This window comes from Talpa occidentalis, unplaced genomic scaffold (assembly GCF_014898055.3).
Source record: "Talpa occidentalis isolate TD23 unplaced genomic scaffold, MPIMG_talOcc4v2.1 talOcc4.6, whole genome shotgun sequence".
NCBI lineage: Eukaryota > Metazoa > Chordata > Mammalia > Eulipotyphla > Talpidae > Talpa > Talpa occidentalis.
The window spans coordinates 42,199,232-42,218,384 of NW_023604972.1; the positions used below are offsets into that span (position 1 = coordinate 42,199,232).

The 19,153-nt window shown below is 36.5% G+C and overlaps 1 protein-coding gene across 5 annotated transcripts in view; it reads right to left on the bottom strand.

The window, feature by feature from the left end:
- ANKRD17 (ankyrin repeat domain 17) overlaps positions 1 to 19,153 on the bottom strand; it is a 145,658-nt gene that overhangs the window by 22,815 nt on the left and 103,690 nt on the right. For all 5 annotated transcript variants that reach the window (XM_054688001.1, XM_054687999.1, XM_054688002.1 and 2 more), the window contains 8 exons: positions 17,527 to 17,638; positions 17,220 to 17,365; positions 13,562 to 13,704; positions 12,793 to 13,006; positions 11,295 to 11,470; positions 9,849 to 10,011; positions 8,745 to 8,840; positions 7,430 to 7,546 (listed from right to left, as the gene is read on the bottom strand). In XM_054688001.1, coding sequence (XP_054543976.1) covers positions 7,430 to 7,546; positions 8,745 to 8,840; positions 9,849 to 10,011; positions 11,295 to 11,470; positions 12,793 to 13,006; positions 13,562 to 13,704; positions 17,220 to 17,365; positions 17,527 to 17,638 — 1,167 coding nt within the window. The remainder of the gene's footprint in view (positions 1 to 7,429; positions 7,547 to 8,744; positions 8,841 to 9,848; positions 10,012 to 11,294; positions 11,471 to 12,792; positions 13,007 to 13,561; positions 13,705 to 17,219; positions 17,366 to 17,526; positions 17,639 to 19,153) is intronic.

A 19,153-nucleotide genomic window follows, 5' to 3' on the forward strand; every position in this document is an offset into this window, starting at 1 on the left:
TCCCTCAGATCTTGTTTTAATGATGCTGCCTGTCCTCAGGAAACCTTTTATCTCAACTGCCTGCTTTCCAGTGAGGGAGAACTGCTGCTATCCTTCGTAGTTCTCATTTTGAATGGGTTAAGTGTAAGATGTGGGAATAAAGGGTGTGCCAGAAAAACATTTTTAAAGAAACTGTGGTTGTTTCTCTAATTTAGATTTAGGAATGACAAAACTGGGCCTCCCCTGGTGGTGCAGCGGTTGAGCGCTGGGCTGCAAAGCTGCCTGCAGCCTCTGCAGCACCGGTTTGTTCCCTGACCCTTGGTGAGGGTCCCACATGGCGTGACAGACTGCTCCTGTCTCGCCCGCTGCTCCCCTCAGCAGTGTATTTAGTCAGTCTGCCTGTTCTGTTCCCTGCCCTGACTCTGGTGAACTCTCTCACCCTCCCACGCTTCTGACTGTACCCAGTGCTTGTATAAATAAATAAATAAATCTTAAAAAAAGAAAAGGGAATGACAAAACTGTTATTTTATCTCTATCATATCTGCATGGACAGAAAAACCTTCAGAAGGTACAGAAGTAGCTTCTGGGGCATTAAAATAACATGTTAAGTTCAAGACTTATGGAGCAGCCAGATGGGATTTTCATTTTATTGGAGTTTTAAATGTGCCCAAAAGGTAAGTTAATTGTGACTCACTTGGGGGTGGGGGGAGGCAAAACTTAAAAAAAAAAGAAAAAGACAAATGTTTAAATCAGAAAGCAGGCTTGTGAGGGTGTGTATGTGTGTGTGTGTGCGCGCGCGCGCTCTCGTGCTAGGTAGCATTTAGTGAGTAACAGTGGCTGGGTCTTAGGTATGCTATTACCTTAGGCCATCCAGAGTTCAGTCTGTAGGGGCTAGCCATTTGGCCACAGTAAGAGTAGACAGAGTTTAGTCCTAAAGGCTGATTAGGTTTAAATTCTGAAGTTCTATGATCTTTTTTTTTTAAAAAGATTTTATTTATTTATTCATTTATTTATTTATTTATTTATACAAGCACTGGGTACAGTCAGAAGTGCGGGAGGGTGAGAGAATTCACCAGAACCAGAGCAGGGAGCAGAGCAGGCAGAATGACCGAAGTACACTGCTGAGGGGAGCAGCGGACGGCAGGAGAGGTCTGCGCGCCATGTGGGACCCTCCTCCGGTGGCCGGGGAGCAGCCGGGGATAGAACCAGCACTGCAGAGGCTGCGGGCAGCTTCGCAACCCAGTGCTCAACTGCTGCGCCAACAGGGAGGCCCAGTTCTATGATAGTTTGGATCATCTTGTAAATGTTACTACCATTTATGGTTTTTTTTTTTTAAAGATTTATTTATTTGTTTTTTTGTTTTTTTTTTAATTTATTTATACAAGCACTGGGTACAGTCAGAAGCGCGGGAAGGTGAGAGAATTCACCAGAGCCAGAGCGGGGAGCAGAGCAGGCAGAAGGACCGAAGTACACTGCTGAGGGGAGAGCGGGCGGCAGGAGAGGTCTGCGCGCCATGTGGGACCCTCCTCCGGTGGCCGGGGAGCAGCCGGGGATCGGTGCTAGAGGCTGCGGGCAGCTTTGCAACCCAGCACTCAACTGCTGCACCACCGGGAGGCCCCATTTATGGTTTTTTTTTTAAAGATTTATTTATTTATGCATACAACAGCTGGGGTATAGACCAGAGGTATAGGGGTGTGTTTGAGAGGATTCACCAAAGAGAGTGGGGGAGCAGAACAGGCAGATCTACTGAAATACATTGCTGAGGGGAGCAGTGGGTGAGACGGAAGAGGTCTGCTGCATCATGTGGGTTAGCTCCCTGGCTGGCCTGAGATTGAACTCGTGCTAAAGTGACTGGTGATAGCTTAATAGCACTGTCTTTAACCCCTGTGCCACCAGGGAGGCCTGAGGTTTGGGTTAAAGAGATACTCTTGGGATCAGCTGGTATGTATTTAGAGTTAAGAAGCAGGATGAGTTCACCAGTAAATAAAGAAGATCATGTGATGAGTAAAGGGGCTATCCAACTAAGCAGAGAAGAGGAGGCACTAGCAAAAGATATACAGAAGACTGAGAGGCAGGAGAAAAACCATGTGTGTAGAATAATCAACTCTAGAAACATATTATGTCAGATATTATTAAACTTAGTTACGTAAGGACAGAGAAGTAATCAGGTACATGAAAGCCATTTGGAGACCATAAAAGCTGTGTTGGTGGGAGCTGTGGGAGTGAGAGCCTAGGAGTAGACTCAAGTGAAAATAAGAAGTAGAGAGAGTCAAAACAGGTAAGGACTTCTGATGTCAAGGGGAGCAAAAAAATGGGTTTGTAGCTGAAAACTGGGAAGAGAGAGTAGGAGGAATCAAACGAATAGCATAATAAGCATACATGATAATCAGTGCTCCAGGAGAGGGAAGAAAATTATATGAGAAAGAAGAATTGCAGGGCCTCCCCAGTGGTGCAGCAGTTGAGCGCTGGGTTACGAAGCTGCCCACAGCCTCTGCGGCGCCGGTTCGATCCCCGGCTGCTCCCCGGCCACCAGAGGAGGGTCCCACATGGCTCGCAGACTTCTCCTGCCGCCCGCTGCTCCCCTCAGCAGTGTACTTCGGTCCTTCTGCCTGCTCTGCTCCCAGCTCTGGCTCTGGTGAATTCTCTCACCCTCCCGCGCTTCTGACTGTACCCAGTGCTTGTATAAACAAACAAACAAACAAATAAATAAATATTAAAAAAAAAAAAAAAAAAGAATTGCAGCACCAATGCTCTTGAGTAGGGAGGACTGATTGATAAGCTCTAGTTAATAAATGAAGAGACTGGTTACAAATATTTTATTTAGTAACTGGCAGGAAGTATGTGTGGGAACAGGTAGAGTGGGTGAGGAATATCTTTTAGCAGTTTTCCCCAATATTTCAGTTTTCTTACTATTTCAGGATACACTAAATGAAGGAGAGAATGTATTGGGAGTCAGAATAAAGAAGGTAATAAATACTGGTCTAGATAAGTGGGAGAAGAAATTAAACTAGGCAGGGTCCAGGTAAGACTAAAGAAAAAGAGTAACAGTTGAGGGGGGCAGGGCAGGATAAAGAGATCCTATAATTTAATGGTAGGCAGATAAATGTCAGGACTGTTACACATAGATTACACATAGAAAGAGTAACAGTTGAGGGGGGCGGGGCAGGATAAAGAGATCCTATAATTTAATGGTAGGCAGATAGATAACTGTCAGGACTGTTACACATAGATTCTAGAGTGAGTAAAACTGAAAATACAGGTGCTGATAATCAGAATGATATATTTAATATTTCAATTGTGGGATGAAGACATTAAAATCTTTAGGTGGTGACAAAAATCCCAATTGAAAATACTTATTAGAGGGCCTCCCCAGTGGCGCAGCAGTTGAGCGCTGGGTTGCGAAGCTGCCCGCAGCCTCTGCGGCGCCGGCTCGATCCCCGGCTGCTCCCCGGCCACCGGAGGAGGGTCCCACATGGCACGCAGACCTCTCCTGCCGCCCGCTGCTCCCCTCAGCAGTGTACTTCGGTCCTTCTGCCTGTTCTGCTCCCCACTCTGGTTCTGGTGAGTTCTCTCACCCTCCCGCGCTTCTGACTGTACCCAGTGTTTATATAAATAAATAAATAAATAAATCTTTAAAAAGAAAGAAAGAAAATACTTATTAGAAATATTTTTAAATACAACCTGCATAGCTCCTTAAAGTTATGAAAGTTGAAAATAATAAGTGATAAAATGGAGGAATTAAACAAGTATTTCTAAGAAGCAGACTAACAGTATCCACTAAGGATTCTAACAGTCAAAAACATAACCTACTTGTTAATATCCTAGGATCATAAGCAATTAACTGCAGAGGATTCCATAGCTCAACCAGATGCACTGCTTTAGAGAACAGGGACTCTTCCGCATAGTAAATGCTCAATACATAAATGTTTCCTGAATAAGTTAAGGAAATCTGACACATACAATGGGCAGTAGTGTCAGCAGGTTTTACAAAAACCTATTAACCAAATTAGAATGACAGGTCAAAGAAGCACTTTTACACAACCAGTTAAGTCATCCAAATAGAACATCAACATAGACCAGAAAAGACCAACTCCAAGGATATTCCTAAATCAGAAATGTTGGAGTCAGAATGTACTGTTTCAAAAGGCAAAAAGAAGTATATTTTCCTGGATATAAATCACAAGTAAAAATTAGTGAGCCAAACCCTGTCAGACTCCAATTGGATAATCTTTTAAACAAATACATGGCTGGAGTTTCTAGAATTCTATGGAACAGCCCCATTCAAAACTGTCTACAAAATATCAGTGCATGCAGAAGAATCAGTTTACATCTAATTAATTTATGAATAAGATTTATCACCTTTGAGTTTTAATATTATGGAAAAATATGCAACGACATTTGAAAGAGGTTCCTTTTGACTTCCTTTTAAAACTGAGGTTCTGGAAACCATAAGCATCAAGGATAAGAAATACCAGTGAGAATTCAAAGAAATGGCATTCATGTATTGCTGATAACAGTAAGAAACTATTCTGGAAAGCATCAAATTTAAAATTATATACAGACACAATGAAGAAACTTTATAGAAATAAAAGTGCCAAAATATAAAGAAATAAGTATAAGGATATTTATTGCAACATTACTTGTAATGACAAAAACTGGTTAACAAATTTGCTATGCAGCATTTTAAATCACTATCAACTGACAATATACATCAGTTATTGAGACAGGGAAAGACATGTAATATATTCATGATTTTGATTTTTGAAAAGGACAACATCTCCATACATGTGTGATTATTAATATTCATTTAGCAAATATTTATTGTGCCTACAACATGCTAGGCATTATTCTGTAGTGCATACATTTTAGTGGTAGAGATAAACAAGATAACTAAGCAGCATATAGTCTTTACATTAGAAAATAAAGAAGCAAAGTAGTGTCTGTGGAAGGGAGATGAAAGTTTGAGATCTCTGAAGAGGCATTCAAGACAGAAGATACATTAAGAGCAAACAGAATGGTCAGGTAGAATGAGTAAAGTGACCAAGATAAATAATAAGATCAGAGAGATAAGGAGTGATTTCAGTGGACAGATGGACATTCCTTAAATAACCTTATATTCTGTAGAGGTAAGGACTTAAGTAACCATACCAGATTTTTAATTTTAGTTACTTGACAATGCTGGCATATGTTTTTCTTGGGTTATTTTTCATATTCCACATTTGAAATTCAACAGTTTATTGTAATCAATAAACTGAAGCTCCTTTAAAAGCAACTTACTGACTCTTAGCCTTAGGTGTGCAATAAATCACTAAATTTATTTTGTGTAATAAACATCAAAGGTATGAACAATTAAGGGTTTTGTTTAAATATTTATAGATAACTATCTTAGCTACAGAAAAAATGCTTTCTTGACTTAAGAAAACACACAATGTAAAAAACCCTTAATTTAGAACGCACATTTAAAAATAGGAGAGTAATACAAAAATAAGATATTTTAATACTATAGAAAGAAAGAAATTTAAGAGGTAGCAGGTTATTTCAAATATGGGACAGGGAACAAGTGGATTTAAAATTTAAAAGAACTGGGTTCAAATCTTCACTAAGATTTACTTAACATCCCATATATTCAGTTTCTCCTTCTATAATATGATGGTAATAATATTTCTAATGAGAGGACTAAAATAATACATATTGGGGCCTCCTGGGTGGCGAAGCGGGTTGAGCGTAGCGCTGTGAAGCTATCTTGCAGCCTCTGCAGCGCAGGTTTGATTTCTGGCTAGCCAGGGAGAAACCCACATGGCACAGCAGACCTCTCCTGTTACGCCCGCTGCTCCCCTCAGCATTGTATTTCAGTCGTCTGCCTGTTCTCCTCCCCGTTCTGTCTCTGGTGAATCCTCTCACCCTCCCACACCTCTGGCCTGTACCCCAGCTCTTGTATAAAAGTAAATAAATCTTGAAAAAAAAAATGATTTATTAAAAAAAATAATAATACATATTGTATCATACAACTGGGCCTCATATTATTTGGTATTTAGTAAGCATTAAATATTAAGTGAAAATAAGAGGTCAATTAGAATTTACAGACATTATAACTATTAAATCTCAATGTGCTCATATTCTTTTAAAACCTCAAAATAGCCAACGAAATTAATTTTAGTTTGACCAGAGCCTAAAACAAAATTTTAAATAAAGAGCCTCCAATGTTAAATATATTTTTGGGGAAAATATAGTGCATTTTCATATTTAAAATAGAATAATATTTTTAGAATAATTTATATTTTCTTGATGCAAGATGAAATATATAGCTTAACATCGGCAATTATAGTAAATATACCTGACTCAAATTAAAAAGATGACCACTTTTAATTATCACTATATATCCATTAAGAATTTAAATAAGGGCCTCCCCGGTGGCGCAGCGGTTGAGCGCTGGGTTGCGAAGCTGCCCCTGGCCTCTGCGGCGCCGGTTCGATCCCCGGCTGCTCCCCGGCCACCGGAGGAGGATCCCACATGGTGCGCAGACCTCTCCTGCCACCCGCTGCTCCCCTCAGCAGTGTACTTCAGCCCTTCTGCCTGCTCTGCTCCCCGCTCTGGCTCTGGTGAATTCTCTCACCCTCCCGCGCTTCTGACTGTACCCAGTGCATGTATAAACAAGACAAACAAATATAATAAATAAATAAATAAAAACATGCCTCTATAAAAAAAAAAAAAAAAAAAAAAAAAACACAAAGAATTTAAATAGTATGTGCTAAATTTTACAGGATTTTTAATCTTACTGTAAAAATTTAAATGTGGCAAAATATGTATTACATAATATTCTATGCTAAGCAGTTCTTTTCCTGCTATGATTACTTATTTCTATTATGTAGTACATAAGTTACTGACAGGAAGGGGTAAAGCAGCAGCTATGGGACTATTTAAACTTTATGTTGGGAACATTTTACTTCCTGTGCCAATAGATGGGAATAATGCTGTAGTTGGTCTGAAAGAGAAGAGTTCAAGAGAAAGCATCCATTTAAAAAATGTACTCATTAGAAAACATTCTACCACGTCATTGTATGTCCCTAAATTGGTTATGCCTTGTTAGGGTATTTTGGTATTCTGATATATCTGTTGGTAATAAATTATCTAGAATAAATTAAATAAATAACTGGATGAAATTAAGAGATCACTAATTCATATAAGATTAATACTGAGCATTAGACAGACCTTAACTGACATCTAGATCAAAGTAACTTCTATATGAAATTTTGTTAATTGATTACAAAGAAAATTCTCTTAATGGTATTTAAAATACTCATAATTTTCTAACTATTTGAGCCAAACCTGGAGAGAAAAATTACAGACATACTTGAAAGCAAAATACAAAACAAAAGCAACAGATTACAAATTAGGGGAAAGAAGCAGGAGAGAAAAAAGGTAGTTATTTTACACATGTGAAGATTATTACCTTTTCCAAGTCTAATTCCTCTAATAAAATGCTGGCATTTTTGTTAGCTTCAGCAGCCTGTCTATCTTTGGCTTGTACTATTGATTCCATGCAAAGATGACACTTCTTCAGCATTTCCTATAATAAAAAATTGAAACATTCCAGGCTTAAAAGCAATTCATATTTTAGAGAGATTTTTAAATCAAACCACTTAAACATTCAAGAAAGATCAGTAAAAAGGCAAAAAAGATTTAGCTAAAAAACATAAAAAAATACATAAAGAACCTGTACTGTTATTCAAAATAATGTCCATTTCACTGCTACTTTGATTTTCAACTTCTATAACTTGAATATAAAATATTTCATATAGCAAATTTATTCACATAGCAAATTCCTAAGTTATGTCAGGGGATAATTGGGCTTAAGAAAAACAAAAACAAGCCCTATTAGCAAAGAATAGACTTAAAAAATTTTAAGTACTTAATTGGCAAGAACTTATTCTCAAATATTCAAGCTCTGTTACTACACATTTATGTACAAGAATGTATCATAAATACATCAGAAATAGGTACTTAAACACATTTCTCAGTGATTTCATTCTCAGAACACATTTTTGATAGGAAAGAGATATTTCCCTATTAAGAGGGAAGCCCTGTTACCACTCCCCTCCTTCCTCCAAAGTGTCAGTAGTATGCAGGATGTCAACTGTCAAAGGAATTTAGAGGCAGGCTGGATAGTGAATTAGTCACATTAAATGTTAAGGTAAAAAGCTGTCATGTAATAACTGCTGAGAAAATGTAACAGACATTTTAGATTTGCCGACCTCTTTGGATTTTCAGAAGTTATGTCTTAAGATTTTATTCAAATATTAGTAATATGTTTTAGGACTTTTCTCAAATATTAGTATAAACTCCAAAACAGGGACAATCTCAGACAGGATTTATTTTATCTTCCCTACATTTCCTGCAAAAATCCTAGCCAATTATTTCTTCAATTGACAATTAACCTAACTTTTGTATTATGTTAAAGTTTTCTTTCCCAGTATTAAAATATACTATATTCACATTATGTGTAGGTACTTAAAAAAATACATCCACTGGACTTGTTCCTCTCAGAATAGATGTCATCCCAATATATGTATATAGAGATTAAAATACAAACAGTAACAATATTTACTTTAGATAGCTTAGTGTTTTACATAAAAATTAAGTTAAAAAATTGCTATATTCACATATTTCTGCTGAAACCAAGACTTTATTGTTAGCAACACACTCACACATAAACACACACACTCACAGAACACTTGCTCAGTAGAAAGAATATGATCGATATTTACCTTGTCAGTGATGGTTGCTATATATCTCATACATTCAGAATCTGACGGAAACTGATTGACTTCTTTGACTAAGTAGCGCACCACCTTCACATGACCCTAAAAATTAGATATCAATGGCAGGTTGAAAATATTAATATTTTATAAATCTACAATCTGTCTTAACTAAGATTTCACTTATATTAATGCCACAAAACAAAGAATTTAATTGGGCATTTTCTAAACTATAAATAAGAAACAGACTTTGGCTCTCTTAAGTCTACATTGTTCATTTGCATCTCACCCTCCAAAAAAGTTCAGAATAACTTGATCTAAACACCACTCTGATTCAAAAGTTACTCAAAAATCAGAATGAAGGATATGTTTGAAAGAAAAAAATAATCATTTTTTCCTTGCTAAGTTATTAAAAAATGGACATTCAGTCATTTCTAAACATTAAGAATAGAAATAACTATTTTGTTCTTTTATTTTTTCAGATAAAAACTAAATACATAGCATAACCCTGTAGTAGGTAGTGTAAAAAACAAAATACATTTTCCTAAAGCAAAAGATATGATTATACTATGTAGTACAACACTGATCACTAAGTTCAAAGAGCATTTAGGTTCTCCACTTCCTCCAGATCACATTACTGCTCTCTGATCTATAAGCTAGCAAGTCTGGATAAGTAACTGCTTACATTTAGTGTATTTCCTTTATTGCCTCTAACTTTTCATTTAAGTAATTCTTTGTAATTTATATATTGAAGTAGTAATCTGTTTTTTTCCAATATCAAACTTGCATTTAAAAAATCAAAATAAATCATTAAATTAATTACACTCAGCTCTGTGCTATGTACTATAGAAAGTTTCTTCACTTACACACAAATTTATTTGTATTTCTGTATGTAGTACATTTGATTTTCAGTATTTTCAAACACTGGCAAATGGGTTTTCATTATTTAATTCATTTAGCCTAGTTATTAAGTCAATCATTAAAAGTAAAATCCACTTTAGTTAAATTTTTCTCTGATATCCTCTACAAGAAAATATTTATAAAAAGTAAGCAATCAGTTACTCTTAACTGGATTTACATTTTGTGAAAGATTAAGAATACAAAGACTTCTACCTTTCTAAATGCTGCCATAAGAGGAGTTATCTTGCGGTTATCTGCTGCATCCACATCTGCACCTGCTTGCACCAGTAACTGAACCACGTCAAGGTGCCCACCATTTGCTGCTAGCCACAATGGAGTGTTCCCCTTCTTATTACGTACATCAATGTGAGCCCCCCTAAATGAATGACAGATATCACTGTTTAAAATGAAATGGAACAAATGCAGATAATAACAAAAATCAACTAATAACTTGTGAAAATATTCCACGAAGATGAAAACTCCTTATTATAGTAAAGAACTAAAATGCATGTGGCTCTCAAAATTACAAAGAATTTCCAGTCATATTAAACAATTTTTTTCATAATTGTTTTTCTTATTTTAAAGATGCCTTTTTCCATAATTCCAAGTTTTAAATTTTGAGATTTAATTTAGTGAAAGCACATCCCATAAAAATCACAATAATTTGGGGCCTCCCTGGTCGTGCAAGGGGTGAAGTCATAGTACTATGAAGCAATCTGCAGCCATTGCAGCATGAGTTTAATCTCCGGCCAGGGAGGGACCCACATGGCACAGCAGACCTCCCCTGTCTCACCCACTGCTCCCCTCAGCAGTGTATATCAGTGGATCAGCCTGTTCTGCACCTCACTCTATCTCTGGTGAATCTGCTCACCCTCCCGCACCTATGGTCTACACCCCAGCTCTTGCATGTATAAATAAATCTTTAAAAAAATTAATAAAATCACAATAGTGTCCTAGAGACACAAATGTATCAGATTATTTGTATTCATGTGTTTGTGTTAAGTGGTTTTAGAAAAGAAATGATCTAAAATATAACAGAACTTTTGTACTCTAGGCATCACGATAGCTAAGATTCATGGTGAATAACTGAGTTGATCTATTACAAAATACTAGTTATTAGGACACTATATTAATGTCTTTAAGACTGGCAAAGTAGGAAATCCAATTAAGCAGACAAGCATTTTTGGGAGACTGGGAGGCAATTGCAAAAACTATTCTTTATCTTGTCTGGTACCTTAAATACCTCCAAAATTTTGCCACTTAACAAAATTCTAATTACTATCAAGAACAAGAAAATCAATAAAGAAGGCAGAGGATTATTGCTAGACTTTTAAGACCTGGAACTACTCTTCACAAAATTCAAACTATGTGGGAGATATGAATATGGATGACAACAGCTGAAGGTTCAAATAGGTTATTGTAGTACTTTGAGAGTATATACACACAAGAAAGAAAAAGAAATATTTCTAGTTGCACTGGAATAAATTAGATAATGTAGCATATCTCTGAAGGTGTAGAAAATAAGAAGTAGGTTTAAAAAATAAAGCATGTACTTGTACTTTACAGAAGAAGACTTTTATAAGAGTACAATTCTCCCAGGGAAAAAAATCATCACTTGGAACACCATGTTCACATATGAAAGGTATAGTAACATCATACCTGCCAATGAGAAGCTCACAGAATTTATAATGCCCTTTGTCTGCTGCTATGGTTAAAGCTGTATCTCTCGAGGAGGGCACTGGAGGGGCATTAACATCAGCACCTTTATCCAAAAGAACTCTGCCCACCTCTGCATATCCACCAGAGGCAGCTTCCATTAGTGGTGTGAGGCCAGTCTAGGTTTAGTAAAAAATAAAACACAACACATAAGAAACTGCAAAGGACTAAAAATGTTAAGAAAAAACGATCTAGAAGAGCAATGATACAGTTGTCACAAGGACTCAAAACTAAATTTCAGACACAACTAGCCTCTCTGTTAATGTTATGTCTTGAAAAGTCAATCTACCAAATATCATTTTCTTACAAAAAATTTTAGTGTAAATGGTATTTAACAAATATTCCTTCCACTCTTTTATAGTAATACATACCTTTCGGACAATAAATAGCATCACCAGTAAAAATTTACTTGCACCCCTATGTTTACTGCAGCAATATTTACAACAGGCAAAACCAGGAAAGAACCCAAATGCCCAAAAATAGATAACTGGATCTGGAAGATGTGGTATATATACATAATGGAATATTATTCAATATTATATATTATTATTATAAGTGAAAAATATCCAGTTAATATTATTCAATATTAATCAAAAAAATAAACTCATGCCATTTGCACAATGTGGATGGAGCTAGAAGGAATTATGCTCAGTGAAATAAGCCAGAAGGAGAAAGAAAAATATAGGATGGTTTCACTTACAGCAGGAATACAGGGGAACCAAATAAGACATCAGTGTTTAAAAAAAAAGGGGGGAGGGGGCACAAAACACAACAAAGCAAAAACAGACAATCATAAATCAGAGACATACTGCAGGGGAAGAGGGAGAGGGATCAGAGGGAGAGAGGGAGGAGCACAGGGGACTATGGTGATGGTGCACGGGTACACTGGTGAAGGAAACTCTATGGGGACTATACCTGAGGGGGTGAAGGGGAGCAAATATTGTTTAAATATGAACAATGATGTAAAAAATAAATAAATAATTACTTCCTTTTTTTTTTTTTTCTTTTTTCTTTTTTTAAAAAAAAAAGATTTATTTCATTTATACAAGAACCGAGATACAGGCCAGATGTGCGGGAGGGTGGGAGGATTCACAAGACAGATTGGGGAACAGAACAGGCAGAATGGCCGAAAACACTGCTGAGGGGAGCAGTGGGCAAGATAGGAGAGGTCTGCTCGCCATGTGGGTTGCTCCAAGGCTGGAACCAGCACTGTCGAGGCTGTGGACAGCTTCACAGCGCTGCGCTCAATTGCCTGCACCACCAGGGAGGACCTATAAAAAATTACTTCTAAGATGGAACAATATTTTTAAAAACAAACAATGTAAGCCAGTATTACCCCAATTTAAAAAAGGGTAAAACACAAAACTTATAATTAGCATACTGCTACTGTACACTTGGAATAGCAAAGCAATTCATGTGAAAATTTCAGATTTTGTCTTACCTTAGCTCGGTGTTCCACATTTGCTTTTCTATCAAGTAGGAGACTAACCACTTCAGTTCTTCCTTGGAAGCAGGCTAAGGTAAGGGCAGTGTTCCGATTGGTTTCTATTTGAGCATTTATGTCAGAACCCATGTCTAACAGGAGTTTAACAGCAGCTGTGTGCCCATTCATAGCTGCTAACATCAGAGGAGAAATGCCCAATTTGCTACCAGTTCTGGGAGTGGAGGTGTGGGGAGAATAAAAGAAAAAAAAAATAACACTTTAAATGTCCAAGAAAAATTAAATGATACTCTAGTATACAGTCTACTATACACTATTTCAGGATTTATTTTAGATTCTTTAATTTTGTAGGATTATTTAAAATAATAAATTTTCCTTATCACAGGTAGTGTATGTGAAATTACCAAGACTTCACTAAAATCTTTCTGTAGAATACTTTCTTGTACCTCTTTCAACATAATGCATAACCTGAAAGTGGTTAACTTATTAAATTACCATTTTAATTTTCCATCGTAACTAAATAAAGCATTCTTGCCTGGTTAATATAAACTCATGTTTACTTTTAGTATCATAAGAAATAAAGGACTGAGGTTTTTCGAATAAGATGTCAAGTTTTAAATAAATAAAATGAACCTTAAAATTTATCACCAATTTGGATTCTAGATTGCAATGAAGGGATTTGCTAAATACGGTATTAAAAAGTAAGAGTTCTGCAAACATCTTTAATACAAAAATCTTAAGGGGCTTGTAGAGAAAGAATTAAACTTGCCTAGAATTAATCTCGGCTCCTGCATTTAGTAATATTTTGATAATGTTCACATAGCCACCAGAAGCAGCCAGGCTTAGAGGTGTGTAATCAGAAACATTCCTGTGCTCTTTATTCGCCCCTCGAGCTAACAATAGTTCCACCACCTGGAAAGGAAGAAAGGAAAAATATATTTTCTTAGACAATTTGCAACGTCTCGATATTTGCTTTCTCTATTTCTGTGGTATACTATTTAACAAAAGAAGGGAAAAATTCTCCTTTCATTCTTTGCACAAAATTCAGCCTCAAATGATAACAGGAGGTCACAGAATCCAACAAAGAAATAGCTTCTCTAGTAAAATCCTTTCTGGAATCTCTTGGAATAAAACAGTATATTGATGAAGATCTGGACCTTATGTGTTATGCAATGCTATTTTGTAAGGAAGTACCTCTATGTTATTCTACCACATAGTGAATTTTAAAAAAGAAATGGAATAAATCTAATACTTATTTTCCCTGAATGTTTTATCATGAACATTGTAAACATACAGAAAGGTTGAAAAAGTCAACAAATTGTAGATACCTGCAGTTTCCCTTAAATAGCTTGAATATTAACTAGACTATTACTACTACTGAAATTTATAACTTACAACAAATGCTCGGAACTTAAGTCGACATTCACTAAGTATTGACAAATGTAATTTAAATTCATGTTATTTACTCATGACTCCTTCCCAGTCAATCCTGCCCACAGGTTAGTTTCTTCTACTCTGTATCTTCATATATATCAAATCACAGTGTTTGAGAGTCATTTTATTATAGGAATAGGCTATACTTTACCCTTCTACAGATGAACACCACTGCCGTTTTTAATTTTTGGCAATTCTGAATAAAGTTGCCATAAACATTCTTGTGGAAATACATTTTTATTGTTTAAAGGTTCAACCTAGTAGTAAAATTTCTGGGTTTATGTTTACTTTTATAAGAAATTGCCATCTTTACCTCGTAATAATAAAGAGATTTCTGGTTGCTCTACATTCTTGGCAACATTTGGTATTGTCAGTTTTTATAATTTTAGCCATTCAAAGTAGATGTGATAATATACCAAGGTGCTCTTAATCTGCATTCTGACAGCTAAACATAATTAGCATTTCTTTAAGAATAAATTGGTGATTCATAGATCTTCTGTCCATTATACATCTATACACAAAACTCTGACACAGGTATTATCAGTTTCATCCTCAATTTACAAATGAGATATAGGAAAGCTAAGGATTTTTCAAGATCATACCTCATACCTTGCTCTTACTATTAATAATCTAAAAGACTACCAGGAGAATAACATAAGAATGTTAATGAGTAGTGCTTTGTCTTAAATGCCAGCTAAAATTTTACTCATTTGTATAAAACTATGACCAATATTAGATATGACTCTCATTTTTTTCTTTCACAGCTAGGTAGCTTATATGACAAGGTTATAAAAAACACAAAAAATGGCATTAGGCTACTTTATTTCATAAAGAGTCCCTTAAGCCATAAAGTGGAAAATCCTAATCAAACTTTTTTTTAAAATTTTTTTAATTTTTTTAATTTTTTTTTATAGAGGCATGTTTTTATTTGTTTATTTATTTGTTTGTTTGTTGTTTTATACATGCACTGGGTACAGTCAGAAGCGAGGGAGGGTGAGAGAATTCACCAGAGCCAGAGCGGGGAGCAGAGCAGGCAGAAGGACCGAAGCACACTGCTGAGGGGAGCAGCGGGCGGCAGGAGAGGTCTGCGCGCTATGTGGGACCCTCCTCCGGTGGCCGGGGAGCAGCCGGGGATCGAACCAGCGCCGCAGAGGCCGCAGGCAGCCTCGCAACCCAGTGCTCAACCGCTGCGCCACCGGGGAGGCCCCTAATCAAAATTTTATAGTTTTACTAAATAAAGTTTACTAATAATTACTATACTAATATTTATTAAGTAATATACTTAATATTCCTTTCCTGTCTCTTGCGCAGCATATCTCTAGGAGTAAGTACATCTAAATGTCCACTTAATAGTATGTACCCCAAATATAATGAAGCAAAATTTATAGAAATAGCCAAAGCTATAAAACTTATTATGCCTGTATTATCATTGTCTCTTAATAGTTTTTACTTGCTAATTTATTAAAAGACCCTACTAGATTTACCTGATTAGAGTTCAATGTAATCTGATATACTGTATTAGGCAAAGAGAGGGGATGGGGGAATAGGGAGAAGGCTAGTTTAAGACATACAAATAGGGAGGTAGCAATCTATCAGTTGGCTTTTTTTTTTTTAAAGATTTATTTGTTTGTTTGTTTGTTTGTTTATTTATTTATACACACATACATACATACATACATACATACAAGCACTGGGTACAGTCAGAAGCACAGGAGGACAAGAGAATTCACCAGAGCGGGGAACAGAACAGGCAGACTGACGAAACACATTGCTGAGGGGAGCAGTGGGCGCGCAGGAGAGGTCTGTGCGCCATGTGGGACCCTCGCTGGTGGACAGGGATCGATCCAGTGCTGCAAAGGCTGTGGGCAGCTTTGCAGCCCAGCGCTCAACCACTGTGCCACCAGGGGAGGCCCTATCAGTTGGCTTTAGATGTATTATTTCAGGAAGAATACTGACATAAAGGATGGAATATTCAGGGTTTGGAAAAGGTACCCTCAAGAGTACCAAAGAACAGGGTCTGTTTCTCATACAAATTAGGCGACTAGCTAAAACAGACTCAAATATCTAAAGAAAGAGGATATAAATGTCTTTCCATTGCCTGAAAAACAGAATTAGGAACAATAGGGAAACTAAGGGATGGCATACTTCAGGCTAGATAAACATGACACCTTTATAATCATCAAGATAGTGAAGAAAGATTTTAAAGCTAAGTAGGAAACTGATCTAGATGATTTAGAGTACTTCTTAAATCTAAGATCCAACAACTCCCTGACTGAATAGTTGTCAGTCCATAAAGACAGCATGACTGGCTAACCAAAAGCTTTATATCCATTGCAAATAGACATGATTTTTAAAATACATTTAAAAAATTAGGTTATCAGGATGGTTATTCTTATATATTTAGTAAGACACAAAGGAGTCTATAAGACACAAGGGAGTGTAGAGCTAGTGGGCCTACACCTGACCATACGAGCTAGTCTAGCTTCCTTAGAAAACTACCATATAAGGCCATATAATTGTATTGATAATCTGTTCTCCAAAGTCAAAACAGGTGGAGAAAATTAAGACACGAATCCTCAAAAGAGCAACTAAAAACCAAACAGTTGTAATGTCTTGCTAATCTAAGATGTAGAGAGCAACAGAAACTGAATTTTAGTACATTTTATGTACTCAGGGACTGAAAAAGACAAGTGATCATAGGCTCTGCACAGAAGGAACTTACTGATTTGATAAGATGTCTTAGTCACTCTGTTAGACTCAATGCAACAAAAGAGATTCCAGAGGCAGGTATTACTTTTAGATGAGCAGCATAATAAAAAATGTATGCGTTTTCTGGCAATATAGCTTATGCTAATACTAAAATGTGCCCCTTTGCTAAATAGATAAGTTTCATTCGATTACATACAAATAAATGTCATTCCATTGATCATGTAAGTTAAAACATACATTTGCTGAACAGATGGGAGAAAAAATTACATTTGGGAAAATGTTACCTCCTGTCTTCCTCCTGAACAAGCCAAAGATAGTGGTGTGTCCTTGGTTCTTTCTGACTGGGCTTCAATGTCTGCACCATTGTCCAGCAATATTTCCACAACACCAACATGACCAGCTGTAGCAGCCAAGATGAGTGGAGTAAAGCCTGTAGAAAAATAATGATCTTCTCACTAGGCAAAGAGACAGCACTGTTTTCCATTATATCTAAACATCCAAATAGGCCTAGAAGTAGTATTCACAGAACAAATATTCCAGAAAAAAAAAAAAAAACAAAAAAAAAAACACAGTAACAAAAATAGGCCTTACCTTTCTTGTCTCGATGCTCAATACTAGCTCCCCTCTCTAGCAGTGTTTGTACCAGTTCCTCATGACCACCAGCACAAGCAAGTGTTAATGCTGTGTCATGATTACTCTCAGTCTGTAAAAAAAAAAAAAAAAATTAATTTTTGACTAGTGTATTAGTGTAATTTGAAAATATCAGCATCAGTTACATAATATGTACATATGCCAAACATACAAAAATACATATGGACCCCACTCCACTGTATCAAAAATTTTTGTTTTTCTTCATTAGTGGCCAACTTGAGACTTTAAAAAAAAATGTATTTTATCTATTTTTGCATATAAGAACTGGGGTGTAGGCGAGAGGTGTGGGGGGCAGGGAGTGAGAAAATTCACCAGAGACAGAGTGGGGAGCAGAACAGGCAGATCTACTGAAATAAACTGCTGAGGGGAGCAGCGGGCAAGACAGGAGAGGTCTGCTGAGCCATATGGGTTAGATTCCCTGACCAGGGATTGAACTCATGCTGCTATGGTGATAGCTTGATAGTGCTGAGACTTTAACTCCAACACCACCAAGGAGGCCCCTTGAGATTTTTTAAATGTTACAAATAATATTTGGACTTTGTGGGCAATTCTTAGAGCAAGCATAAAGGAAAAAAAGTATGATTTTTATGCTCTTTCTAAATACATGAATAAAAGAAGTACTGTAGATTCATTTTTACTTCTAGCCATTAATGGAATAACAGACAAGATTTAGTTTACCCATTTCAAATCACTAAAAAAAGGACAAATCGTTTGAAATGATGGTCTTTAGATAGGCAGTACTTGACAGTGATCTCCGAAGACAGAAATTATTAACTTAACTGCCCAGAATGTTTCTAAGCTGCAGTGTAGGGCGCGGGTACCCAAACAGTCTGACAGTCTCCTGAGTTGAGAAGACAAGAGTTTGGAAAGGTCAAGGTGGCTACAATTTATGGGGCAGACTATTGCTGAGGAAAGCATTATGAGAGAGAGTACTCCAGAAATCTGCAGAGGGCTCCCCTTGAGTCTTCAGTATCAGCACATGTGCATGAGGAAAGACTATCAGAAGCGATTGGGCTAAACAATACCCAGAGCTTAAACAGGGAAGAGAAAATAGCTTGGTTTCCATTAAAGTCGAAAGACATCAAAACATGTAGGATATCAAGTAGAATCTCAACAGTGGGGTTTTGGACCCATCTAACAAAGATGAAAAGCAAGTCTTGAAATAAAAAAAAATTGCTGCCAAGTAACTTAGCTGTGTTTGAGAACAAAGCCCCCATTTACTTAAAGTAGCAAAAACATATACATAATACACAGAGTATTTTGAAAAAAAAAAAAAAAAAAAAAAAAAAAAAAGACTATAATAATTGAGACATAACACCATTTATATATAATTTACTTCTGATTTCTGCTAATGACTGACAAATACTGAATTTATCAGAGGCCACATTTTATCATCACAGTTTAAATGCTTTTATGTGAACTATTTAAGTATGCTGAAGTTGTGCTATTCAAAAACTGTAATTACTTAACAAGATGTGGTTGTTCTTAATATATGGCTAGTGTGACTAAGGAACTGAATTTTTAATTTAAATTTGAAACTGGCATTCTATTGATTGGAAACCTATTT